This window comes from Saccopteryx leptura, chromosome 9 (genome assembly GCF_036850995.1).
Source record: "Saccopteryx leptura isolate mSacLep1 chromosome 9, mSacLep1_pri_phased_curated, whole genome shotgun sequence".
Lineage (NCBI taxonomy): Eukaryota > Metazoa > Chordata > Mammalia > Chiroptera > Emballonuridae > Saccopteryx > Saccopteryx leptura.
Window position 1 is genome coordinate 17,944,330 of NC_089511.1, and position 27,512 is coordinate 17,971,841.

The 27,512-nt window shown below is 55.1% G+C and overlaps 1 protein-coding gene across 4 annotated transcripts; it reads left to right on the plus strand.

Moving 5' to 3' along the window:
* The first annotated feature begins 1,461 nt into the window (after positions 1–1,461).
* RIPOR1 (RHO family interacting cell polarization regulator 1) lies at positions 1,462–27,512 on the plus strand. 4 transcript variants are annotated; one of them, XM_066348219.1, is made up of 22 exons: positions 1,462–1,655; positions 19,286–19,400; positions 19,519–19,662; positions 19,830–19,908; positions 20,650–20,673; positions 20,769–20,822; positions 20,953–21,105; positions 21,207–21,270; positions 21,366–21,409; positions 21,488–21,613; positions 22,042–22,190; positions 22,265–22,394; positions 22,476–24,032; positions 24,117–24,238; positions 25,057–25,189; positions 25,444–25,579; positions 25,687–25,848; positions 26,108–26,266; positions 26,406–26,602; positions 26,693–26,776; positions 26,870–26,960; positions 27,103–27,512. In XM_066348219.1, exons 2-22 carry the CDS (start codon positions 19,309–19,311, stop codon positions 27,198–27,200), a joined length of 3,798 nt encoding a protein of 1,265 aa, XP_066204316.1. In that variant the 5' UTR covers positions 1,462–1,655; positions 19,286–19,308; the 3' UTR covers positions 27,201–27,512. The 4 variants fall into 4 exon arrangements, with proteins under 4 accessions (XP_066204316.1, XP_066204317.1, XP_066204315.1 ...); XM_066348220.1 differs by lacking the exon at positions 1,462–1,655 and adding an exon at positions 10,058–10,177; XM_066348218.1 differs by lacking the exon at positions 1,462–1,655 and adding an exon at positions 18,212–18,420 and having other exon boundaries at positions 24,120–24,238.

Below are 27,512 nucleotides of genomic sequence, written 5' to 3' on the forward strand. Positions count from 1 at the left end.
AAGCGCCTTAGGTGAACCCCTGTGGAACAAGGCCCCGGTTTAGTGAGGACGGCCTATGTCAAAGGGAAAACCAGCAATTTCACGCCTCTCATGACACAAGGAATCTTGGGTTTTAGATAAGAAAGCCAGGACTGGAGAGGGGGTGGGGGTGAAAGATGATGTCACCGGCTCCTCTCATGTTTCCTGCAGCAATCACTGCGGGAAAGAGACTCCTGGCTCAGTAAATGAGTTGCTGGCTTTAGAAGCCAAGAGAGATGAGAAGCAGATTCCAGGAAATAAGCAAGGAAGAATCTTGGGGAAAGTTCTCAGCTTTAGTGTGAAACTGTCAAACCTCCCTGCTCTTGGGAGAACTGGAGGAGAAAAATAGCAGTGAGAAAGACTAGAGAACTAGCAAGAAACCAGACACCTCAAGAGAGAACCTGTACCTTTGGGTAATTTGGAATAACCAACTGAGATGGCACTGACTTGGAAAATTATTCAGGCCACTTCAGAAAGGGAGAAAATATTGCAGTGTTGCAAGGTCTGCAATCATCATAATTCAGCAGATATTTAGCTATTCATTAAGCACCCTTAAATTCCGGTGGTAGGTGGAGTGTGGGTATGGAGTAGTGAATGAGACGCCATGGTCCCTGGCCCTACAGTGCTCACAGCCATTGAGCAAGTCATCTCACTTTGCTAAGTAACAAGAAAGAAGTTGGGAGGTGGGGAGTGAGACCACTGGAGGGATCCCAGAGGACTTCTTGATACATAGGGTGGCATTGTCCAGACACAAAGAAGTACAGGCTAAATTTCAGGCCTGGAACAGAGGAAGCAAAGCTGTTTGGAAGAAAGAAGCGAGAAGGGTGCAGTTTTGGGAACAGAAGCACAGGAAAAAACCGGATGAGTTCTTTCTCCTCTCCCACTTTGGGTGATTTGTTTGCTTGGCAAATTTGAGGAGGTGCATCTCCCAAGTGTCAGGCAGCCTGTTTGGTGCTTTCTGTTTATTTACAGAGCAATTCAATTCCCCAGTGTTTACTGAGCTCCCCGAGCAAATGAACTGGACCCAGGTATGGAGCAGGCTCTAGAGGGCACAGTGAGAGCTAAGGCCCAAAGGTGGGACCCCGCTAAGCAGTCTCAGGGAAGAGTCAGGAGTCCCCTAGGGCTGGAGCAGGGCGAGATAGCTGAGGCCTGAAGGAACACCAAGCTTCTCTTCAGATTTCTGTCTGATGGGGAGCAGGCTAAGTCCTGCCGAGATCCGTGCTCTGAGAAGCGGAGGCCGGGTGGGGGAGGTCCCACCTCAGCACATTCTCTTCTGTGTGACGTTGAAGATAATTAACCTGGGGACCCTAACAGCTGTCACCACCACCCTTCAGGAATTCTGGCCCTCCCTGCATGCACACTCCTGCTGCACAGCTCTGTGGGAGAAAAGGAATCTCAGTAATCCTTTCAACAGATGTGCCGGCCTGAGTCACCTGCATACCAGTCCCCTTTCTGAGAGAGTCTCTACCAGCATCCTAGGTTCTCAAGAGCCTGGGCTCATGGGGGCCTTCCCTACAAACCAAGAGCCTGCCAAAGAGCCTGCCAACTCTCTGCCAGTCAAGGTCCTTCAGGCTCTCAAGGATCCTGACTCAACTCACAATGGCATCTGAGGGAACAGGTGAACCCTGGAGGGGAAGGTAAGAGTCTTGGGCCCCACCCCAGCCTGGCCGCTGGTTCACTGAGGGCATGGCCTTGCTCTCTCTACACCTAGTAACTTTTGAGATCCAGGATACCTGAGCCTAGGAATCAGGCACAGAGTGACTCAGCCTGGATCTGGCCTTGAGGTGTGGAACCCTGAACAAGAGCAGGTGGCCCTTGCAGAAGGCCAAGCAGACAAAGTCTGTGACGGGAGAAGCATAGAGTATTATGAGAGTGAAGAAGAGGTTTCTGCCCTACGCTGGGGTCCAGGGAAGGTATCCCACAGAAGTGGTGTCTGAGCTAATACCTAAATGGTAGGCAGGAGTTAGCCAGGTGAAGGAAAAAAGAAAAAGATGCACCAAACAGCCTGTGCAAAGACGTGAAGGCTTGGGAAAGCAGGGTGTATTCCGGGAACAAAGAAGTTCAGTCTGGCTGGAGGTGGGACCTCCTAGGGGAGAACTGGCCAGAGATGAAGGGCCAAGGGGAAAGTGAGAAGGGAAAGAGGCCACCCAGCTGCCTATGGGCAATGGACCAGGCCAGGTGAAACCCAGAACTCTAAGAGGCCAGACAGAAGGTGCAGGTAGTACCCTGGCCAAGGGTAGGATGGCGGGGCTAAGGAGGAAAGAGAAGACCTGGTGGCTGATGAGGTTTCAGCAGAAAAGCCACTCAGACTAACATGAAGCTTCTGGAGAGAAAGCAGTTCTAAGGAGAGAGATAGGCTCAACTTTACACAATGAGTTTGGGGTGCCCAAGGGTCATCTTCAGGGGGGAATGGAGTGAGAGATAGTGGGCGGAGACTCAAGTATCCCTGTGTGGACAGAAACAAGGCCCTGGAAGTTGTCAACATGGCCTGGAGAAAAGTATCAAGGTTGGGGGAAGGGGGCCCAACATCCTGAGGAGCCCACAAGGGGCATGAAGAGAGCCAGAGAAGCAGCCCAAATCCAAGGGGAGCAGTCAGAGAAGCCAGAGGGAGTTTCAGAAGAAGACTGTTCTGCCTCTGTGTCCCACAGTTCTGGAACAGGTCAAAGGAGGGGAGTACTGAGAAGTGGGGGGTCCCGGAGCATTTACAAAGAGGCTTCTGAGTGTGGAGGAGGTTTTACTGGTGGTGATAGGGTTCCCAGAGACCATGATCCACAACCAAGTATGAATTTAGGCAGGGCTGTCACACAGGGCCGAACAGGATGTGCACGCTTCAGTGACCATCCATTAAGGGAAAAATCCCAGGAAAGCAGCTCATCCCACGACTTGGGGTCAGGGAGCACCCCTGGAGCTGGAGGTATTTTGCGAAGCCTGTAACTGCAGTGTGGACACTTCCCACACGGTGGCGCCAAAGACCAGTGCTGTACTTGGGCCTGGTTGGGGCAAAGCTGGGGTCAATTTGGGAATCCCCTGCCCTGGAGTCACAGTCCGATGGGTGGAGGATATTGACAGGTGCCCGTGGATAGGACCCTCCCTGCCATGAGGCCCTCCAAATCTCTGCCAGAGCAGTTCTCCAAGCGGTAGGAACTCAGATAAAAACGCCACACCACACACTGCAGCCTTTGTCAGAGGGCCCCCTCCCTCCTGCCTGAAAGAATCCCAGGAGAGCAGCTCATCCCATGATCTGGGAGGGACGTCCATGTCCCTCCCACTTGTCCCTTAGGAGAAGGGAGTCAGGAAGGAAGGAAGGACGCCTGGCCCAGCCGACGGGACACAGTCACCCCACCCCAGCACCGCCTGCTCACAGGTTCCCCTGGAGGCTGAAGCCGGATCAGCGTGGCCAATGACCGACACAACCCAGCCTGGGGCAGAGTCCCTAGGGAAGTCACCTGCTTAGTCTGGCAACCCTGGACTAGAAACACACCTACCAGGTGCAGGGGTCAGCCTGGAAATGCCTGCATAAGTAATGGCAACATTATCTTTGGAAACGGTGACATGTTCACTGCAAACCATTCCCTGTATAAGTAAATACAAAGAAGAAAATAAAACCGGGTGAAATTACAATGCCCAGAGATGGTGGCCAATGCCAGGCAGGGAGGAGCCTCCTGACAGCTCTCAGGGCCAATGGGTGCAGGTTTGACCTGAGAAGACTCCTGCTGCCGAGCAGGCAGCTGTTCTGGCATGCTCTCCACTCCTCTGTGTCTGCTGTCTTTCCCTACTCAGATATAAAGCCCCACACACCTCTACCTTACCTAACCTGACCCTGCCACCTCTCAGACCTCCTTTCTTTCTACTGCAGCCCACGTGACTCAAATAGAGCAAGCTCAACTTTGAGGTATTGGCCCTGCTGTTCCCTTTCTCTGGGTTATTCGATGACTGTTTCCTTCTTGTAATTCAGGTCTCAGCTCCAATGTCACTGTCTCAAAGAGGCCTTCCCTGACCACCGTGACTAAAGTAGCTCCTTAGCCCCATTACTCCACATCTCATCACCTGTTAAATTTTCTGGACAACTCTTCCTCTCCCTAAAGTCATCTTACTAATATTTTAATTTGATTATTATCTGTCTCCTTTGGCTGGGGTGTAAACTCCTGAAGAGCAGACACCTTGCCCGTCTGGTTTACCTCTGTGACCCTAGCATGCACAATGATGTCTGGCACATAGTAGGTGCTCAGTCCATGCCTGACATTCATTTTCATTACCCATAGAGCATCTCAGAATATACACAAAACTCCTTCAGCCCTCCAACTCCCACTGATGATCACAAGGACTGTGTCATCCCTTGATCTCCGATTAAACAAGCCATTAATCAACATCCTCAGGTACAGATCTTTCCTTGCCTGTACAACTCTTCGGAATAAATTTCTTGTGAAGTGAAACTGAACGGTGAAAAGAGAGTTTACACTTGACCCTGAAAACACTACTCTTAAACACTCAAACCAATTCCCATTGTCTTGACAGTGTCCATTCATGTCCACCACTGTCTACCTCTGAGGCAAAAAAAAAAAAAGTGTGTCTCCTATTGTTGTTACATTTGCATTGTGTTGGTTATTAATGAGATGAAATGCCTCTTAAAATTGCAATTTTTTTAATCTTTTTTTTTTCAATTTTTCTTTTATTAATTTTTTAGAGAGGAGAGAGAGTGAGAGAGAGAGAAGGGGGAGAGAGGAGCAGGAAGCATCAACCCCCACATGTGCCTCGACCAGGCAAGCCCAGGGTTCCGAATCGGCGACCTCAGCATTCCAGGTCGATGCTCTATCCATTGCGCCACCACAGGTCAGTCTTAAAATTGCAATTTTAATGAGTGAATGGATGGGTACAGTTAGTACATCCAAAAAAAGTGGCTCCAGGAACCACAAGGTGACAGTGGTAAAGCCAGGATGTGGGGCAGCACATCCATTGCCCTTTGACACATACACAATGGGAAGCAGAGTCCAGGCTGGGGTGGAAGGAGGGTGGAGGTTGGTGGCAGGCACAGACATACTCACATGTCCCATGCTCACCCCTCTTGCACTGCATCTACTTCCACCACTCACTAAAGCGCTCTAGCAGGCATGGCACTTTGGTCCTCTCTCACTGGACCTCTTGGTAAGCCAGTTGACCATTGCCCCCTCCAAAAGCTGTCTCCAACTTCTTCCTTCTATCCACATGTCCTGCTGCCTTCTGGACACTTCTTCTCAGATGGATGGTGCCCAGATCTCTCAGACACTCCACTTGACAAAACTGACCATGTCACCTGCCCCTAACTTGATCCTCTAGACCTCCCCACATCATTAAAAAGCGCCAGCATCCACCCACCACCCAGGCCCTAAACCCTGGCATTGTCTGGGCTGCCTTCTTCTCCCGACCTCATACCCTATCAGTCACTCAGCCCTCCATTCTGCCTCCTGAGCATTTCTAGAATGTCTCCTTCTCTCCATCCCCTCTCCAAGGCCACCAGAACCTCGGCTGGAAAATGATAGCGGCCTCCTTTCTGCCTCTACCTGTCCCCTCTGTGCACTGCTTGAGTGACCCTTGCAAAGCACAGATATGACCACAAAATTGCCCAGCTTAAAGCCCAGGCTCCCCATCACCGAGGGTAAAATCCATGTTGCCCAGCCAATTCCCGGGGCCTCTCACACTGGGCACCACCCCCAGCACAGACTCACACAATTCTCCAGCCATATTAAGCTTCTGCTTCTGCCGGCAAGCGAGGCTACTTCTCCTCCCATGCTTTGAACTCTGCTGCACGCTCTGCCCCAGACACTCCTCCAAGAACCTACCCTCTGCCTGCCTAGGTAGCCCCAACAACTGCCATGTTAAGGGCCTCTGCTTATAAAGCCCTTCCTAACCAGCATAGGTTCACGCTTTCTCACACACACAAACACACACACACAGTCATGATCACACACACTCACATGGGTGATACAGGAGGTGCAGAGACTCCGGGGTGTACCTGCCCTTACTGACAGTAAGCCCCCATGGGCAGGGACTAGGTGGCCTCACCTCTGTCCCCTGACCCCTGACCCCCAGGACCGAGCACACAGCAGATTCTTCAAATGCTTGTGAATACCTGGTGAGGAATGAATGCTGCACACTCTGTATGAGGCATGAGGCTTCATTCGTCCCCTCACAGAAAGCTGGGGGGTGAAGTCGCATATCAGAAGGCTATAGCCATGGGGCCTGTGGGGTAGGGTGAGAAAGGCCTCCATTTTTCTGGGGTTTGGGACTTGAACTGCATTACTTCCCAAACTAGAACTAGCTGTGCCCTATGTGAGGGCCTGGGCTTCGCTGGGGTTCTCACCACCCCCTGCCATCCAATAGAGGAATTTTTCTCAGGCCAGAGCCTATCCCTTCAGGAACATGAACTGCTCGAGGAAGGAATGGCGATGCCTGGGGGTCTGCCCCAGCTCCAGCCCAGCCCCAAGCAGAGCACATGTTGTTCAGGGAACGATGCAGAGCCCAACCGTTCAGGGCACGGTGAGCTGAGGATTTCAGACACCACCCCTTCCTAATGACAAGACCATGGAAAGACCCTTCCTTCTCAGAGCCTCAGGTGACTGTTCTGTGAAACGGGTTTCAGCGGCGTCCTTCCTCACTTGGCTCACTGATTAGTGGGGAGAGGCCTGAAAGGCTTCCAGCACCCTGTGGCCCTCAGATACTGTCCCTCATTCAAGGGAAGGCAGAGAGGGCCAGGTGAGGGCTCAGGTGTTCCATCTGCTTACTGCAGCCACATCCATGTCTGGCCCTGGTGGTCAGAGGTTAGGGAACCAGGCCTGGTCACAGAGAAGGACAATAGACAGGTGTGGGTGCTCAGAGGGGGTGAGTGGGAAGCCAGAGGACACAGGTTTCTTGGAGGAGGTGACATTTGAACTGTTTTCCAAAAAGATAAGAGAGAGGATGATGCCAGGCTGAGAGGAGGCTAGGAGAAGAGGCAGAGGCCAGAGAGTGGGGCCCAGGTCCAGGTTGGTGTTGTGGAACCACGCACCCAAGACTGACAGCGTCGGTGAAAGATGAGGAGCTGAGATAATTGTAGGCCCGATCTCCTGGCCCAGTACAGAACCTGGACTATCCTGAGGGGGTGCTGGGGAGTCAATGTGAACTGATATACAATAGTTTAAAACAAAGGTAGTCAACCTTTTTATACCTACCGCCCACTTTTGTATCTCTGTTAGTAGGAAAATTTTCTAACTGCCTACCAGTTCCACAGTAATGGTGATTTATAAAGTAGGGAAGTAACTTTACTTTATAAAATTTATAAAGCAGAGTTATAGCAAGTTAAAGCATATAATAATAATTACTTACCAAGTACTTTATGTCAGATTTTCACTAAGTTTGGCAGAATAAGTCTTTATAAAACAACTTACTATAGTTAAATCTATCTTTTTATTTATATTTTGGTTACTCCACTACCGCCCTGAAAGCTGGGATGCCCACTAGTGGGCGGAAGGGACCAGGTTGACTACCACTGGTTTAAAAGGTCACTCGAGCCTGACCAGGCAGTGGCACAGTGGATAGAGCATCGGACTGGGATGCGGAAGGACCTAGGTTCGAGACCCCAAGGTCACCAGCTTGAGCGCGGGCTCATCTGGCTTAAGCAAAAAGCTCACCAGCTTGGACCCAAGGTCTCTGGCTCGAGCAAGGGGTTACTCAGACTGCTGAAGGCCCACGGTCATGGCACAATATGAGAAAGCAATCAATGAACAACTAAGGTGTCGCCACGAAAAACTAATGATTGATGCTTCTCATCTCTCTGTTCCTGTCTGTCTGTCCCTGTCTATCCCTCTCTCTGACTCTCTCTCTGTCCCTGTAAAAACAAACAAACAAACAAAATAACAACAAGATCACTCGAGCTGTTTGTTGGGCAGAGAACAACTGTAGAACACAAAGAAGGAAGAAGGGAGACCAGAAAAGATGGTGGCCCAGGCCCAGGCACTAGTTGTGACAATCCAGAGACGTGGCCAGACACAGGACAGAGTGACCAATTGACTATGAAAAGGTGAGAGAATCATCCATTAAAAATAGGAATTTTCTGGAAGTGGAATTCCGGAATTCCAGGCTGAGAAAGAGTTCCTCAGACAGTGCCTTGGTGCATCATCACAATCCGTGCTCCCTCATCAGAGCCCTGAGCAATGGCACGGGGACAGCTATGCCACTGCCACCCCAGGGACCAGCGTACTGCACAGTCCTGCAAGCTCAGTTGGTGTTTGGTAAATGAATTAGTAAACAACAGAGTACTGGTAGTGGGAGTGGGGGGCAGGAAACTGAAACATTAAGGAGGTAGAATCAACGGGACTACGAGGCTGAAGGAACATGGGGGTTGGAGAGGAGGACATCAAGGGTTCATGCATTTATTCATTCAACTCGCTCATTCAAAAATTATTTCTTGAACTCTCACTATGAGCCAGAAACAGTGGTGACAAGGACTTCAATGGCTCTTTCCCTCACAGAGCTTAGAGATCCACAGTGAGGTAGGTTTAGGCACAGGAGCACACCTGGGCATGCACGCTGCCTGGTGGTGATGAGGGACATGAAGACATGAGTCCACAAGACATGGGGTAACAAAGAGAGGCTGTCTTCAGAGAAGGTGGTCAGATGATGCCCTTGCTGAGATGACTTTAGCGATGGGCAGGAACCAATGGGCGTCAGTTTTGAGAGCTCAGGAGAGGTCCAGCATGTGGCTCAGGTGGAAACTTGGGTGGACAGCAGTGCTTTGTAGAGACAAAGGAAAAAGAGTGCCTCAGGGGAAGGTCCTGAGATCTGGAGGTTCAGCCAGGAGCTCTGGAGCAGGAGAAGGCTCTGGGCACACAAGAAGGCTTTGGATGGTCAGCAGTGGATGGATGAAAGAAAGTCCCGAGACTGAGTTATATCTTAGGGTGGGGGTGATAAAGAACCCAGGCCCTGGAAGCAATCCCCAGGCTTAAGGACAACAGAGAAGGGATTGCTGCCAAGGGAGAGACAAAGACAGCTGGGAGAAAGGGAGGGGTGTCTTTGGTGAGGGAGAGGATGTCAAGGACTGGGGGCCGCTGTGCCCCCTTTCCAATCTCTCAGGAGTATACTCAGGAACTTCTTCAAGTCCCTCACACCACTTCTGGGTATGTCTGTACTACCACTAAAGGTGAAGGACTGCAGTAGTAAAGCCTGAAGGGTCCAGGGGCCCAGAGCTTTCGGGGTTGAAGAGAGCCAGTGGTGTTTTATTGATGGGAGGGGTGGGGGAGTGGAGCTGGCCTTTTACACCAGTGTGGGGTCAGCTCTCAGCCCACCTCAGCCCACTCTAGTGGAGGGTCAGCCAGTGTTCCAGACCCCTCACTGGAAACAACTGGACTCTGGCCCCCTTGGCCAACATGTGACCCAAGCCCAGATAACTCACCCATGCTAAGAGTAAGACCTAAGACTCCCCAGAAGTCATACCCAGTGAGTGGTCCATGCATGGCCTGGATAAGAACCCAGAGGATAGCAGGAAGTGCATCCTGCCCCCACAGCAGGGAAACCGAGGTTGGCCGGGAAGGCAAGACTGAGGGGCAGCATCTGGACGCAGAAGGGGTCCGATGTCTGGGATTCAGGCTTCCGTGTTCCCTTCCCAGAAACTGGCCCTTATTTCTTCTTCCAACCCACTCAACCCAGCAGTGGCCACTCTTGCAGGACCTGTTTCAGGCTGTCACAGATTGGAGGGGGTGGGAGGGTTAAAGGTCTTTAGAGGCCATGGAATCTGAGGAGAGGTCCGGGAAGCGAGGCTCTCCGACGAACCCGGTTTTGGGGTCTGAGTGGGAAGTAATGGGTCTGCCTTTGCAACGTTCCCAGGAAGCCACCCTGTTCCTGCCGATCCCGAGCGCTCCCGCCGCCCTTGCGTCCTCCAGGGTCCCGCCTACCAGCGAGCTGGTGGACTCCGCGGGCCACCAGCTGCCCCGTTACCCAAGAGGGCGGGGCGAGCCGTGGGCGCCTCCAGGGGTGCTGGAGCCGCGGGAGCGCAGGGGGTGGGGCCCAGCGGGCCGGGGGAGGGGCGGGTCGGCTGGGCACTGGGAGGGTCCGGCGCCGGCGGCGGCGACAGCGGCAGCTGCGGCACAACCAGGCCGGGAAGGGAAGAGCGCACCGAGAGCGCGAGGTCCGCGAAGCCCAGCTCAGCCATGTGAGTGTCCCCGCCGTTTCCAGGAGCCCCGGGCCGGGAGCGGGGCTGGAGCGGCGATTCCGATGCCTTCCCCGCCAGCGCCGCCCCGTACGTCCCGGATCTGTTGCCCTGGTTGCGGCCCTGTCCCACATCACCCCATACCCAAGACCCGGGCCGCGCGGGGTCATTCCTCCCTCCCCCTGGGCTCGGAGGACGCAGCTTCGCCCCACAAAAGCCGCCGCCTCCGGGCCTGCCGCGCCCAGCGCTGCCTCCTTCCAACCCACAGCAAGGCCCAGGCGGCCGGTGCCCCGGGGCTCTGGAGTGGGCCAGGCCTGAGGGCGGGCCCTCGGCGCCAGCCTGGGCCCTGGCACAGTCGCTTTCCCGGAGCCCCCGCTGCCTTCGCCTCTGGGGACGCTGAGCCAGGAGTGGGGAGGGGGCAACAAGCGGTGCAAGTTGGCCTCCGAGATGAGCTCATCTTCCCGGCCCCACCAGCTGGCCTAATCTGCTTTGGGGCCCTGCCCGAGGTGTCCGAGCCTGGCCTGGGGGCCCGGCTCTTCACCCGAATCTGGCGCGGCTGAAGCCGGAGGGGATCGCTTTTGCGCGCGCGGGGGTGGGGGTGGTGGTGGTGGGGAGAACAGACCCTGTCTCTAGAATTGGGAAGCTGGTGTAAAGTCTCTGCAAGCAGCCAGGCCTGGACACCCTGCAGAACTGGTTTGGGGAAGAGGCTGCTCACCGGGGCTAAGTGGTCTCAGCACCCTCGGTCCTTCTCTCCCCAGTGAGACAGTGGAACGTCTGGGATTGACCCTTCCCCGCCAGTTCTACTGGGTTGCTCTCAGTGGGGTGTCCAGGCTGGCCAGCCGAGCACCTATTCTGTACAGCCTAATATAACAATAATGGTGCCATGGGCGCCGTTGGCAGGGGCCTGCCCCTGGGCCTGCAGCTTCCACCACCGGCACAGACTTCTAAGGAGGGTTCTAACAAGCTGGCAGTTGCAGAAACAGGCACAGAGAGTTTAACTAATATTCTCAAGGTCACACAGCTGGTTTGGGGAGAGATGGGAATTAGACCCAGATCTGAATTCTTGCCACTGCACTATCCACCTCTGTTGCATGGTGGGGGGCTGAGAATCAGAGAGTGAGGTACAAAGTACTACAGCAAGACACTAGGAAAGCAGACTTAGCTCTCACTTTAACCCTCAGTCTGGGTCCTAGGTCCTGGTAGGACAACAGTCAGGGACTTGAGTGGGGGTGGGGAGAACACTCGAGGCGCCAGGATGGTTCCTCTGGGGTGGGAAAGCAGGCGGGAAGGGTGCGGCTGAGTCAGGGCAACTCTTCGCAGTGGCTGGGACTCACGCCCCTGGCCTGGCGCAGGGGAGACTGCTAGTCTTCCAGCTCAAGCCTGCCGGCTGGAGAATGTGACCAGCTGACTAGGGAGGGGGCCGGCAGGAAGTGAGGCCACCCAACTGCCTCCGCCTGGTTCCGGGGTGGGGGTGGGGGTCCCAGGCCACACTGGGCCCCCCTCCCTCCCTGCTCCCGCAGTTTAGCATGACGTCAGCAAAAGGGTTTGGGGCATTGCTATGGAGACGGACAGGCTTAGGAAGGACCCCATTCTCCCTTGCAGCCCCCCTTACCCTGGTTATTTTTAGCTTCTGTTTACTTCAATCGGGGCTGCCCAGGCTGGGCAGTGGGGTGGAGCTGGACTGGGACTCCTAGCCAGGCGATTGGCTTGGCATACCACTGAGCTGGGCAGTGCAGGTGGTGGGACCTCCTGCCTCACAACTGCACCAGTTTTGATGTGTAGAGGATAGTGGGAGCTGCAGGGTCTGGAGTCATGATGGTGGCCAGAGTTCCACTGCGCCAAGCTGGCTGTGCAGCAGGCCCCAGTCACCTCTGGGACCTGGGATCTTACCCGTGCCCGGAACAGACCTCAGGGCTGGCAAGTCCAGAGTCCACTGGCTCTTTTGCACCAGCCCCCACCAGTTCAGGCGGGCCCTCTCCCAAAGTTCAAGGGGTTCAGTTCGTTCCTCCCCTACAGCAGGTGAGATACTGCCTCTTCATCCCCTGAAATGGTCACTCAGATGGATATTCCAGTGATCACTTGGGAGGAATATGGGCCAACAGTAATACATCCTGGTCCCTGTGGGACTGGAGGGTCGGTGGCAGCAAAGCCCCAGTCAGAGAGAGAAAATTGATGGAACAGTCAGCTTACTCTGAGTCCAGCTCACCCACTCAGTTCCAGAATTCGAGGGAATCCCCACCTTGCCCTATCCCCAGGGAGCAGAATCTTGCTGATATAATCCAAGTGGGGAAGGGACAGGGAACCTTGTATGTGAGGCAGCAGAGTTAGGGTGGACCCGACTTGAAATCTACCCCTGCAACAGCTCAGGATCTGTCTGGACAGCCCAGTTCACTCAGCTCCCTACCTCCTTCATCGCCCTGGTGCAGGCCCAGAGGGTACAGCAGTGAGCCAAGCAAGCAGGCTCCAGCCCCCAGAGTTCACAGTCTGGTTGGAAGACAGACCCTAAAGAAGAACTGACAACCTAGTTATGTGGCCTCAGGAATAGATCAGAAGGAGGAAGCTCTGAGACGCCAAAAAGGGGGAACTAACCCTGGGGAAGGCTTCCTGGAGGAAGATGTTATAGGGTAAGATTTGAAAAAGGAGAGGGAGCTGGGCAGGATGAGAATAGTCAGAAGAGGGTATAGGAGCAATGGGGGCTGTTGCTCTAATGCTGAAGAGACTTGCAGGTATTTAGAGAGGGTCAGTAGCTGGAACAGAAAGACCATGGAGGGAGGAGGGATTGGAGGTATATGAAGGAAGGGACAGAGTCTTCTTGGTCATGTTAGAGAGTCTTGACTTTATCTTTGGGGCAGGAGGTTTACTCATGGATGTTTCACAAAGTCAGAGTAGGGATATTAAAGATTTAGAGTCCTGCAGTCCGGCCTCCTAGCTCTGAATCCTGGCTCTGCCATTTACCAGCTGTGTAATTTTGGGCAGATTAATAACTGTCGATAACAGCAGTTAATATTTGTTCTATGTTTACAGTACAGTAGTGTGTCCACCCCAACTTTCCTACCCCACATACAATTCTCCCTTGCCCAAACACTCTCTGTAGAGGGAAGTATCTCATTTTATTCTCCCAACAGGAATGTTATTATTATTATCCTTATTTAACAGGTGAGTATCTGAAGACCAAAAAGGTGAAGGACTATCTTGACCAAGGTCACACAGCCAGTTAGCCTCAGTTTTCTCATCTGTGAAATGGGGCTAATAGGACTTACCCCATAGAGTTGTTCCCAGAATCAAATGAAATGATGTCTGTTAATTAAGCAGAGTGTCTGAACTATAGAAAGCTCTTAAAAAAGCACAGTTTGGGGCATTGTCAGGTGACTGGAATTTTAAGAAGAGCAGTATTGTTGTTGAATAAAGAATGAATCACTGTGGGGTAAGAGTGGAGACAGGGAGCTGCAGTAGGATTCTAGGTGAGAGTTGGATGGTAACGGCTTGGACCTGAATTCTACCTGTCGGGGGTGGAAGAGAGGGGACAGGATCCAGAGATGGCAGGAGTGGGTGGCTTGGTGGGTGTGTAGGGTAACAGAAACTGAGGCTTTTAGGATAACTCCTAGTTTCTGTCTCAGAGAACTGGGTAAATAGATGGTGGGGCTGTCATGGAGAGGTTAAGACTGGGGAGAGTCTGGTAGATTAAGACTGGGGAGAGTCTGGTTTGAAGAGGAAAGTAGTGAATTCATTTTGGGGACTACCAAGTCAGCATGCCTAACAGCCCATTCTGCATTGTCATTCAGCTTCTGGGAGGCAATAGGCAGGCAGTTGGATATACAGGCCTAGTGCTCAGAAGAGCACTTTGGGCAAGGATGAGATAAGGAAGCTGGCAACATTTGGATAGCATTGAACTATGAGACATGTATACCACCTATAGGCAGGGAGAATGAGCTCCATTTGAGAACGGGGAGAAAGATCCTCTGAAAGTAAGATGTGCAGCCAGAGAGATAGGTGGTAAATTAGGGTCATGTTGCCTCTTAAAATTCAAGGGAAGGAAGGGCTTAAGGAAGAGGAAGAGTCACAAAGTGAAAAGCCTTATGGAGATCAAGTAGGATAAGGACTAAATATTGGACCCTAGATTCAGCAGCAGGGAGGCACTGGTGACCTCATCCGGACCAGTGAGGGGACTGGTGGGTGCAGAAGGCGCTCAGGGATGGGAAGAGGAGTGGGTGGGTGTGAGGAGGAAATGGAGATACACATCTCTCCCAGGAACTTGGCTCTGAAAGGGGGTGAGAGGTGGGGTTACTAGAAAGAGACACAGGGTCCACGGAGGGGTTAATTTCTTTTTGTAGTTATTTATTTAAAGTCAAATTTATATTGAAATTTAATCAGCGGTAGAGCGTCGGCCTAGCGTGCGGAGGACCCGGGTTCAATTCCCGGCCAGGGCACACAGAAGAAGCACCCATTTGCTTCTCCACCCCTCCGCCGCGCTTTTCTCTCTGTCTCTCTCTTCCCCTCCCGCAGCCAAGGCTCCATTGGAGCAAAGATGGCCCGGGCGCTGGGGATGGCTCTGTGGCCTCTGCCTCAGGCGCTAGAGTGGCTCTCGTTGCAACATGGCGACGCCCAAGATGGGCAGAGCATCGCCCCCTGGTGGGCAGAGCGTCGCCCCCTGGTGGGCGTGCCGGGTGGATCCCGGTCGGTCGCATGCGGGAGTCTGTCTGACTGTCTCTCCGTTTCCAGCTTCAGAAAAATGAAGAAAAAAAAAAAGAAAGAAATTTAATCTGCATACCTAAAGGGCATGTGTCCTCAGGGGTACAGCTAGATATATTTTTACAAAGGAGCACAACCATATAGGGTTAAGAAATAGAACCCAGGCCCTGGTCGGTTGGCTCAGCGGTAGAGCCTCGGCCTGGCGTGCGGGGGACCCGGGTTAGATTCCTGGCCAGGGCACATAGGAGAAGCGCCCATTTGCTTCTCCACCTCCACCCCCTCCTTCCTCTCTGTCTCTCTCTTCCCCTTTCGCAGCCAAGGCTCCATTGGAGCAAAGATGGCCCGGGCGCTGGGGATGGCTCCTTGGCCTCTGCCCCAGGCGCTAGAGTGGCTCTGGTTGCGGCAGAGCTACGCCCCGGAGGGGCAGAGCATCGCCCCTGGTGGGCGTGCTGGGTGGATCCCTGTCGGGCGCATGCGGGAGTCTGTCTGACTGTCTCTCCCCGTTTCCAGCTTCAGAAAGAAAAAAGAAAAAGAAAAAAAAAGAAATAGAACCCAGATTAGGAAATAGAACATCACCAACACTCTGGAGGCCCCCTTGTGTCCCTTCACAGTCATTATTCCTAAGGGTAACTACTATTCTGATTTCTATCACCATAGATGAATTTTGCTCCATTTTTGAACTTTGCCTCAAAGCAGTCACACACATATCCTCTCTTGTGATCTTGCTTTTTTCACTCAACATTACATCATGCCTGTAAGATTCATCCCTATTGTTGCCTGTAGTTTGTATGTTTATTCTTTTTGCTGTAGAGCATCCCATTATCAACTGATGGACATTTGGGTTGTTTCCAGGATTGTTTTCATGTTTTATGTGGGAGTGACTTGCAATTGTCTGAAGCTTGTGAAGAAAGTCTGAAACACTCATTTTCTTTTCTTTCTTTTTTTTATGGCAGACACAGAGAGAGTCAGAGAGAGGGACAGATAGGGACAGACAGACAGGAAGGGAGAGAGATGAGAAACATCTGTTCTTCGTTGCAGTTCCTTAGTTGTTCATTGATTGATTTCTCATATGTGCCTTGACCATGGGGCTACAGCAGACTGAGTGACCCCTTGCTCGAGCCAGCGACCTTGGGCTCAAGCTGGTGAGCTTTGTTCAAACCAGATGAGCCAGCGCTCAAGCTGGCGACCTTGGGGTCTCGAACCTGGGTCCTCCACATCCCAGTCCGATGCTCTACCCACTGTGCCACAGCCTGGTCAGGCGAAACACTCATTTTCTATGCGAAGGGAGAGAGATGACTAGGATTTCCCCAGTGGGAAAGGAGAGCCCAGCTGAGGTTGCGAATTGCTCTGTCGTTCCAGCCCAGCTGCTAGGCCAAGCCCTCTGGCAGCTTCTGCCAGTCTGTGTGCAGGTGCAGAGAAAGCAGGGAGTTAGGTTGCCCCGGATTGGTTTCTGCCAGGTAGGAGAGAAGCACAGAGTGCTGGGGATATTCACAGCAGGCCAGTGAGGGAGTCATGGCTGTGGCTTCAGGCTGGGGGGAAGGGAATGCAGGGAAGGTAGGGAAGAGAAGGTAGGAGGGAGCTGGCAGAGAGAAAGGAAGCAGAGGCGGATTGTGAGATCTGTGCAGGGTGGTGTCTGTGCAATTCTGTGCTGCATCTCCAGGGACTGGCACATGATAAAGTCATGTGAGTCTTCTTCCTGGGATGGGGGGGGGGAGCACCCAGAGTTGTCACTCAATGAATAGTTGAGTAAATGAGCTGAGAGCCCAAGAAGTCTCAGGTAGAAGGCAGGTGAGATGGGGGTGATGGAGAGAGCCTGAAGGTTGTAGTCAATGTGGTTGTGATTTAGGAAATGGGCATTCCAGAGCCAGGTGATAAGGCTGGGGTGTTCCCATGGAGGGGGTAGCTGAAGAATGCAGAGAGGCCAATGTTGGGCAGGCAATTCACTGAATGCATATTTGCTGGTGTAGGGTGCATAGCACCCAGTTTTCTTTTTTTTTTTTTTTTTTTTTTTTTTTTTCATTTTTCTGAAGCTGGAAACGGGGAGAGACAGTCAGACAGACTCCCGCGTGCGCCCGACCGGGATCCACCTGGCACGCCCACCAGGGGCGATGCTCTGCCCACCAGGGGGCGATGCTCTGCCCATCCTGGGCGTCGCCATGTTGCGACCAGAGCCACTCTAGCGCCTGAGGCAGAGGCCACAGAGCCATCCCCAGCGCCCGGGCCATCTTTGCTCCAATGGAGCCCTGGCTGCGGGAGGGGAAGAGAGAGACAGAGAGGAAAGTGCGGCGGAGGGGTGGAGAAGCAAATGGGCGCTTCTCCTGTGTGCCCTGGCCGGGAATCGAACCCGGGTCCTCCGCACGCTAGGCCGACGCTCTACCGCTGAGCCAACCGGCCAGGGCCAGCACCCAGTTTTCAAGGAGGAAGGAGAGGACAGCATTTCTTAAATTGGGGTCTTTGGACATCTGGCTTCTTAATCTATAGAGAGGCTGGTGGGCTTGTTGGAAATGCAGACCTCGGAGTCCACTCCCAGCATCTTGGGGAGAGGAAGCCCACTGCAAAAGAACTGAGCTTCAAGGAGGCAGAGTGTTTATGAGGAGAGAGAGCACCCAGCCAGCGCCTCCAAAGGCATGGATGTCCAGTGGACCCTAGGCATGGTGGACTCTATCCTGGCTGGAGGTGGAAAGGAAAGGGCTGACACCAAGGGATTCATCCCATGGGAGCTGGAGACCAGAAGGATGGAACTTGGCACTAGGATGCAGCTTCTATTAGAAAGGAGGCTCTAGCTGGGCAGCAAGTGCTCTTCCCTGGGGCCTGAGTGGGAGGAAGCGTGCCCAAAATGAGTATGCCCTCTGTGGATGTAGGGCTGAGGGCCACATGCATAGGGTTGTGGGACTCTCTTCACCCAGTTCTTTCTCTGCTTCCTTTTCGGGGCAGCAACACAGCCTTATCCCACACTCTTAGTTCCATTCCCTTCTCAGCCTCTCAGATCCCTCATGCTCAGGGCCTGACTCTGTGCCCTCCATTGGAATAGCCCCTCCGCCCAGCACCCATTCTCTAACCCTCACACTCAGAACTCCAACTCACAGCCTTCTGTGTGCCCAGCCCTTTTGCAGCACTCCTCAACAGCCACTCTATGAGCAGCACCCTATGCGAAACTGCACCCAGTCTAGCCTCCACTCAGTGTCTTCATTCTTTTCATCCCTCTATATTCACGGCTCAACTCCCTTTACCTACACTCCTAATCCCAGCCGAGAAGATCTCCATCAATCTCTTTTCGGAGGGGAACCCCCAGTCACCCCTCCCAGAGGCGGGGTAGGCCGAGTCCCCCGCGCCCCCCTGGTTCGCCCGTCCCGCCCCATCCCGGCGGGCTGAGTCAGGCGGCAGGAACTGGGCGGGGGGCGGCGCCGGGAGGAGCTGAAGCCCGAGCAAGAGTCGCTGGGAGGGAGCACGGAGCCCAGCCAGGAGGGCACCGAGTGGCCCTGGGCCGGCTGGGACACGAGTGGGCAAGCGAGGGGGTAGAGGATTGTCCGGACCTACCATGAACACCAAGAAGAAAGGTAGGACCCTGCCTGGGGCTGCGAAGGCTCCGGGCTGGCTCCAGGGGCTGCGGACTGGATTCTCGGGGCCAGGGACGCGTGTTTCTCCGGAGCGGGATGGGGGGGTCAGTAGAGAATCTCTTCCTGGGGTAGGGATCTGTGGAGTGGAGACTCTCTTCCCGCTGAGGGCGCGGGCGAAGGCGTCTGTGACTCAGTTTCCAAGTCGGAGTCGCAGGAAAATATAGGGGGCGGGGCACTTCTCGGCACTGCCCCCCCCCTCTGGGAATCCCCCGGCTCTGGGCGCCGGGAGAGCTCCGGCGTCTGGGCGCCTGGGAACCGGTGGGGGCTGGAAGGGAGCAGCTCATCCGGAGCGGGCGGGTCGCGGGAACCAAACCCGCTCCGGCCTGGCCTGTCGGGCAGCTCCGCTGGGCTCACAGCGCGCACCCCGCCCCACCAGGTGACCTCCAGCGGCCCGACAGGGTGCGGGTGCGGAGCTCCTGGTCCACTTTTGGGGGGAGCTCAGGGGCAGGGCTGGGGAGCCTGCCCCGCCCCCGGGTAAACAGGCGCTTCCGCACATTCTTCGCGCGCCCCGCCCCTTTCCTGCCCCTTCCCAGCCCCGGGAGGGTCCCCCGCGCGACCCCCCTTCCTGCCCCGTGAGGCAGGCGGAGCCTGCACCTCTGCAGGAAATGGGGGCCGAGCCGAGGCCACGCTGAGTCCGAGGCCAAGACGCCCGCAGCAGCCCTGTCATTAGCGCCGTGGCCAGCGAGGCTGTCGGACTCCCCGGCGTCAGGCTGTGTCCGGCGGGGCTATGATACGGAGGACGGGCCGTGGGGAGGGGGCTTCAAGGGCCTGACTGGCGCTGGACACCCGCCCTCGCCACCCCCAGGGAGCCCCGCGCGGACTCATTCCATGATGTCCCTGTCCGTGCGGCCGCAGCGCCGCCTGCTCAGCGCCCGGGTCAATAGGAGCCAGTCCTTCGGCAGCCACGAGCGGGGGCCCAGGTACGCAGAAGAGGGAGGCTGATGAGGTTAAAACAGTCTGACTGGTTTGGAGCTGGGTGTGCAGTGTGGGTTTGGGGAACTCCTTCTAGCCCCTTTCTGAGTGCAGCCTCTTCTTCAGAAGCTTCCCGGCCTTCAGCCCCCGGGGCCCCCCCTGGAAGCCTCCAGCGCTCTCCCGAGTGCCCGGGATGTTTTCCGTGGCTCCCAAGGCCCCTCAGCCAGAGCGGCTGGACCTGGTGTACGCTGCGCTCAAGCGGGGCCTGACGTAAGCAACTCCCTCCCAACGCCTTGTCCCCGATCCCTCCCCTAAACCCCATCCTCTTTCGGCTGCTGGAGCCCTTCCCCAGCCTACACCCTCTCCACACTGTCTGTACCCTGGGCGGCTGGAGGCTGTAGAAGTAAGCTAATTCATGTTGTCACCCCTTTTCTCAGGGCCTATTTGGAAGTACACCAGCAGGAGCAGGAGAAACTCCAAGGGCAGATAAAGGAATCTAAGAGGAATTCCCGCCTGGTGAGTGAAAGGTTGGCAAGGACGGCCTGGACTACTGATGCTTTTTGCCCTTGTGATGTGTGTGTGTGTGTGTGTGTGTGTGTGTGTGTGTGTGTGTGTGTGTGTAGGACTGGGCAGGGACAACCTTGGGTGACAGTTTTCTGGGGTGATTTAGTCCAATTGTGACTAGAAAAGTGCTATCAGGAAAGGCTGGGGAGGTTTCTATCCCCACACTCCCCGGGCTGTGTAAACTTTCTGCCTCTGACCCTGAGCCTGCCCTTGGGAGCTTCCAGTGGGATGGGTGGACCCCACAGACATGAACAGGAGCTTGTATCTTAGTGGTACTGAGGGAGAGCCATGGGTCTTCCTGGGTTTCCCAAAGGAGGAAACATTTCTTCTGGTTCTTGAAGTATGAGTATGAGTTCCCTGGTAGAGGGAACCATGCATGAGAAGGCACAGAGCTCTCTTCCAAGGGGTTGCAAGGTTGCAAAAAAAGGAGTGGGTTAGGGGAGGGAGGGACCCCAGGTAAAAGGTGGGAGGAGGGGTACTGGAGGTGTGTTAGGGACCAGATCTATGTCACCAATACCCACCAAAGCCCAGGCATGTGGGAAGGTAGGTCAATTGCTTTGACTGGAGTAGCTGTGGACTGCTGTGAGGCTGAGGAAGGCTTAAAGGAGAGGAGCTAGATGTGTCTGGGTGAGCAAGTGCCCTGCTGGAATACTTCCCATACCTCCTAAGTACCCCCCTCATCTTCCCCTGCAGGGCTTCCTGTATGATTTAGACAAGGTGAGTGTATAGAGAATGGTGTTGGAAGAGGTTGGCTCATGGGGAGGGTAGAGTTCCCTGAGCCTCAGGCTCCTCCTGACACACCTCTCCCCCAGCAAGTCAAGTCCATTGAACGCTTCCTGCGACGGCTGGAATTCCATGCCAGCAAGGTACATATGCAGCATGTGGTGTGGGTACTGGGATTGGGTGTCTTAGGGAGATTGGGGGGATGCTAGGCCCTGGGTGGGCAACCCCAGTAGTGAGTCTCAATCGTCTCCTGCCACCCACTTACCTGCCCAGATCGATGAACTGTATGAGGCATACTGTGTCCAGCGGCGTCTCCGGGATGGTGCCTACAACATGGTCCGTGCTTACAGCTCTGGGTCCCCAGGGAGCCGTGAGGCCCGGGACAGCCTGGCTGAGGCCACTCGGGGGCATCGAGAGTACACAGAGGTGAGGGATGGGTGCCCAGGAGGCAGAGGCTCAGGGTATGGCAGAGCTAGTGAGAAGGGACTGATTGTTGACCACTTCCTGTCCCCGACCATCCCTCCCAGAGCATGTGTCTGCTGGAGAGTGAGCTGGAGGCACAGCTGGGCGAGTTCCATCTCCGGATGAAAGGTACGAGTGGTAGGGGGAAGACCTGTAGTGGGGAGAGGGAAGTGTCTGCCTGAGGCCCCTCTCTCAATATGGCTCCTCTTTTCCTCCACTTCCAGGGCTGGCTGGCTTCGCTAGGCTGTGTGTGGGTGATCAGTATGAGGTATGAGGATGTGCAGGGAAGAGCTGGGGTGGCAGGGTCACAACACCAAGGGCTGTCTCATCCTGCCTGTTTCCCTAGATCTGCATGAAATATGGGCGTCAGCGCTGGAAACTACGGGGCCGCATTGAGGGTAGCGGAAAGCAAGTGTGGGACAGTGAGGAAACAGTCTTTCTTCCTCTGCTCACAGAATACCTGTCCATCAAGGTGATGCCTCTGCTCAGGACCACAGGACACATGACCCTGTGACCCCATGACTCTGTGAACCTCTTATGATCCTTACCCCTGTGATCCCCTCCTGGCTCCATCCATGACCCTGGGAGTGTGTAGTCCCATAATCTTATAACCCTGTGATTTTCTCATAACCTTCTGACCTTGTGCTTTTTGGTCCCCTAAACCCCCATGAGGCTGTGACCCCCATGACCTCAATGACTCTACAAACTTAGACCTCTGTGATCCCTATGCTCCTAGGGTGTTTCAAGCCTCTATGGTCCCATTACTCTGAGAACTCCAATCCTTGCAGCCCTATGAACCTGTGACTATTGCAAAACCTCTATGAAAATTCAGACCTTTGTTCTCCCATGATCTCATGAACCCTACACTCTTGTGACCCTTTGATGCATTCTTGGCTATAGGTGACAGAGCTGAAGGGTCTGGCCAACCACGCGGTTGTAGGCAGCGTCCTCTGCGAAACCAAGGACTTGTTTGCTGCCCTGACCCAGGTTGTGGCTGTGGACATCAATGATCTAGGCACCATCAAACTCAGCCTGGAAGTCACGTGGAGGTTGGTAGGACTGAGGAGCTTGGGGACAGGCCTGGGGGTCAACAGCAGCTGCTAAGAGTCTCTTTCCTCCCCAGCCCCTTTGACAAAGATGACCAGCCTTCAGCTGCTTCTACTGTCAACAAGGCCTCCACAGTCACCAAGCGCTTCTCAACGTATAGCCAGAGCCCACCAGACACACCCTCACTTCGGGAGCAGGCCTTCTGTGTAAGTCATAACCCCAGCTCAGGCCCCACATACACCCAGGGACCTGAAGGTGGTCCTGAAATGCCCTTTCCTCTCTCCCAGAATATGCTGAGGCGGCAGGAGGAGCTAGAGAATGGGACGGCGTGGTCCCTGTCATCTGAATCTTCAGACGATTCATCCAGCCCACAGCTCTCGGGCACTGCTCGCCACTCCTCAGCCCCCAGGCCCCTGGTGCAGCAGCCTGAGCCTCTGCCCATCCAAGTTGCCTTCCGTAGGCCTGAGACCCCCACCTCTGGGCCCACGGATGAGGAAGGAGCCATGGCTACAGCCCTGGCCAATGGGCATGCTCCCTATAGCCGGACTCTGAGCCACATCAGTGAGGCCAGTGTGGATGCTGCCTTGGCTGAGGCTTCAGTAGAGGTTGAGGGCCTAGAAAACCAGGGACCTAACCTGCCTGCACACCCAAATCCCACCCATGGGGAGCACCGTGGTCCTGTCCCTCCTGCCCTGGACCCTGACCATTCTGCCACAAGCCCCACTCTCAGTACAACAGTCCCTGCCCACACATCTACAGACCCTACTGCATCTGTACATCTAAACTCTGTTCACAAGGCCACAGACCCTAGCTCTCCTGACCTGCCAGGAAGGACCACTACCAACACCAGTGCTGTAAACCCTACCAGCTGTGCTCCAAGCCTCACTCACACTGCCATGGGCTCTACCCACAAGCCCAAGCCCTCTACCCTCACTGCTACAGACCCTACCCCTAGTGCCATGGGCCCAACCCAGACCACTACAAGTCCCACCCACAGGCCAATGCTTTCTACCCTCACTACTGCAGAGCCTACCCCAGACGCTACAAGCCCAGTCCAGGCCACAATCCCAAGCCACACTGTCACAAACCTGACAAGGATGGTCACAAGCCCCACTGTCAAGCCCATGCTCTCTATCCCTACTACTACAGGCCCTATGCCAAGTGCCCAGGACCCAGCCCAGCCTACCACAGCTCCCACCCACACCATAGCAAGCCCCACCCATACTACCACAAGCCCCACCCACACCACCACAAGCCCCACCCACACTACAAGCCCCACCCACACCACTACAAGCCCTCTTCACACTATAAGTTCAGCTACCAATGCTAATGACCCAGTCCAGACTACCAGAAGCCCCACCCACCCTGTCACAAGCCCCACCCTAATAACTGGAAGCCCTTCCACTTTTCCAGACATTGCCACTCTCCCTAGCCCCTCTGCACACACAGACCCCAACCTCCCAGGCCCTGACCCAATGTCCTGTAGCCATCTAGCTTCCTCTCCCTGCACTCAGGCAGACCCCATAGCCCCAAGCACCTCCTACCCAAGTCCTGCCTGCTCCAGTTGGGAACCCCTTACAAGTCCTTCCCCAGACCCCCCAGAACCCATCCATCAGAGCCCAAGCCCCCCTCCCTCACCCTTAGCCCCTGTGCCCCAGCATTCAGACTTTAGCCTGGCCATGGCTGCCCAGGCCCCAGTTCCAGGAACAACTGGAGCAGCTGGAGATAGGAGGCTGGAGGAGGCGCTGGCGGCCCTCATGGCTGCCCTGGATGACTACCGTGGCCAGTTCCCAGAGCTGCAGGGCTTAGAGCAGGAGGTGACCCGACTGGAGAGTCTGCTCATGGTAAGGGGGGCCAGGCTGGGTCGTGGCAGCACAGGAAGGGCAGCCAGGCAATGGCAACAGCTCTGACTCCCTTCACCACCCCAGCAGAGACAAGGCCTGACTCGCAGCCGGGCCTCCAGTCTTAGCATCACTATAGAGCATGCCCTGGAGAGCTTCAGCTTCCTCAACGAGGATGAAGATGAAGACAATGATGGTTCTGGAGACAGGTGAGGGGTCTAAGTGAGATGGGGGCTAGGCGAGTGGGAAGAGGTGAGGGGAGTGCCAGGTGAAGGAGGAAGGCAGAGGGGAGCAGATGAGGCGGGGCCTGGTGGAGCACATGGAGTGCAGCGAGACTGGAGGTGGGCGGAGGTGGACTCGCTTGTGGGTGCATTTGTGTTCACCCCTCCCATGTATTCCTCATGTGTCCTTGATGTCCATGTTTCTAACCCCATCTATATCCCCAGTGCTTCTGACCATCCTCCTGCTCCTCCTCCTGCTCCTCCTCCTCCTCCTCATCCCTGCAACGTCTGCTTCCCTCGCCAGTCCCCATCAGCTTGTGAACCCTTTCAGGGACTCCCCATTCATCCTGGGCCCTCCAGCATCAACCCTGACCATCCCGAAGAGTTTGGCCCCTCAGCTCTCTGTCCTGGAGCAGCCTTTGCCAATTCCGAGCTGACAGTCATGCTTGGCTCCTCATCCCTCTGCTGCTGTCGGGTCACAGTCCTGTGCCCTGAGCCCCACGGGCCACAACCCCTTGCACTGCACGTTGCACAGACCATCCCACCTGCAAACCTGTTCCCGCCCATCCCAGCCCTCAGTGGTCCTAGCTGGATGCAGCACAGGGCAGATGGACTCTGAAGACCCCTGCTACCACCTGCTATCCCAGCCCCTTCCTCTTCTGGAAGTTTCCCATGAACTTACCCATTGTCTGTTGTCTGTGCATCGTCTGTTCTTCCCTTTTGGGATGGGGGAACTTAATAAAAATACACTGGTGACCAGATGGTGATGTGTGCTCCTAAGGTGGTTGACCCCATTTTTCTCTCAGGCCCCCAAGCAGCCTGGAGCCTGGGGCTGAGGACAGCCTCGACTCACCCAGTGCCCGTCCCCTCAGCACAGAGTGTCCAGCTCTGGACACTGCCTTGGTCCAGCACCTGTACTACTGCAGCCGCCTCCTACTGGTGAGGCTAATGGCACCCCCCACACACACCTTCCCTTTATATCCCTTTACCTCAGGAAGCCCTTCATTTCCACACCTGCTGAGTTCCACTCCCCAGTGCCCCAGGTCCCTGGCTTCTGGCTCTTACTGATCACCTCACATACTCTGGCTTCCTCCAATCTCTCCTAATGCATGCTGGGACTTGTGGTCCCTGGGCTCTACCCTCCCCAAGCTCTACCTTTAGGTCTGAGCTACTTGGCCACCCCTATCCTCCAGAAACTGGGCACATTTGGGCCCCTGCGCTGCCAGGAGGCATGGGCCCTGGAGCGGCTGCTGCGGGAGGCCCGAGTGCTTGAGGCAGTATGTGAGCTTAGCAGGCGATGGGAAATCCCTGCTACCTCTGCCCAGGAAGGTAAAGGCCCTGTGGGCTCTGGCTTGGTGTCTGCCCTGAAATTCCTTCCTTGCTCTATCTCACCTACTCCTGGTCTGTTGCTAACAGTTTCCTGCACCTCCTCACAGTGGTGCAGTTCTCGGCCTCTCGGCCAGGCTTCCTGACCTTCTGGGACCAGTGCACAGAGGGACTTAGCCCCTTCATCTGCCCTGTGAAGCGGGTCCTCCTCACCTTCTGCAATCAGTATGGTGCCCGTCTCTCCCTGCGCCAGCAAGGCTTAGCTGAGGCTGGTGAGTGGGCTGCCCGTCCTACCCTTCCTTCTCAGATCCCCAGTGATGGGACCATAGGAAAAGCTAGGTCAGACCACACAGACATTGCTGAACTGAGCATTGGGAAGAAACAGCAAAGGTTTGTGCCTTGGTGCAAGAGGACCCAAATGGGCAGGGTGTGTAGAGGGGGCCCCTGGACCTGCGCCTGGGGTGGGAGCACTCTTCCCTCTAAGGGCCTGGCTCCATCCAAGCCTGAAGCCTGCGGCACTGCTTCCCACAGTGTGTGTCAAGTTCCTGGAGGATGCACTGGGACAAAAGCTGCCCAGGAGGCCTCAGCCAGGCCCTGGAGAGCAGCTCACTGTCTTCCAGTTCTGGAGTTATGTGGAAACCTTGGACAGCCCCTCTATGGAGGCCTACGTGACCAAGACTGCTGAGGAGGGTAAGACAGTGATCACAAAGTGGCCGGACACTATGGGTGGGTGTTAAGGTATGGATGAGGACAAAAGTATACAGAAGCCCTCACCCATGGAGGCTCCTTGCCCTGCTACATTGTTCCAAGCCCTTCTTCCTTATTTCAGTGTTACTGGTGCAGAATCTGAACTCAGATGACCAAGCTGTTGTGCTCAAAGCTCTGAGGTTGGCACCTGAGGGCCGGCTGCGAAGGGACGGGCTTCGGGCCCTCAGCTCCCTGCTTGTCCATGGCAATAACAAGGTCATGGCTGCTGTCAGCACCCAGCTCCGGAGCTTGTCGCTGGGCCCTGCCTTCCGGGAAAGGGTGAGAGCTGGGCAGGGCTCCTTTGAAAGCAAAGGCTGGGATCCCAGGTTCCCAGTGTCTGGCTAAGTCTGCCTTCCCACCCTTACCCAGGCCCTACTGTGCTTCCTGGACCAACTCGAGGATGAGGATGTGCAGATGAGAGTAGCTGGCTGCCTGGCCCTAGGCTGCATCAAGGTGATCCCTGCCAACCCACCCACCCACCCGCCCTTTCTCTGGGCCTTTCCCATTGCTCCAGTGGGCCCACCTCAATGCTCCCTCCTCTGGTAGGCTCCTGAGGGCATTGAACCCCTGGTATACCTGTGCCAAACGGACACAGAGGTCGTGAGGGAAGCCGCTCGGCAGAGCCTGCAACAGTGTGGTGAGGCTGGGACATGGGACATCTGGGTCAAGCAGAGTTCTGGGACATTTTGGCTGATGGGAGTAGGGGTGAGATGGCATCAAGGGTGGTAGGACCAGGGTGGGGCTAGGGCCACTCCTGACTTCATCCTTACCCGTTACAGGGGAAGAGGGACAGTCTGCCCATCGACGGCTAGAGGAGTCACTGGACGCCCTGCCCCGAATCTTTGGGCCCAGCAGCATGGCCAGCACAGCATTTTAAACTCCCCTCCCACCAGTTCCCAGTGCGCCTTCCCCCCACTTTCAGGGCTCACCAGGCACTGGCAGGGAGGGTGAGGGCTGGCTCGACACCCCTCCCCACAGATTCCTGTCAATGAAAATCTAATATATTCTTCTGTTGCCCTTGGGGTTGGTAGTGTCAGTGCCTGCAGTCAAGTGCCTCCCAGCCTCAGCTCAGCACACTTGCCACAGATCAGTGTCCCGGGCCTGGCCATCCTGCCTCCATCACATCCCTTGGTTTTGTATTTTATTTACAGAGTTTTACAGAAAATAAAAAAGCAAAATGCCTTTCCTA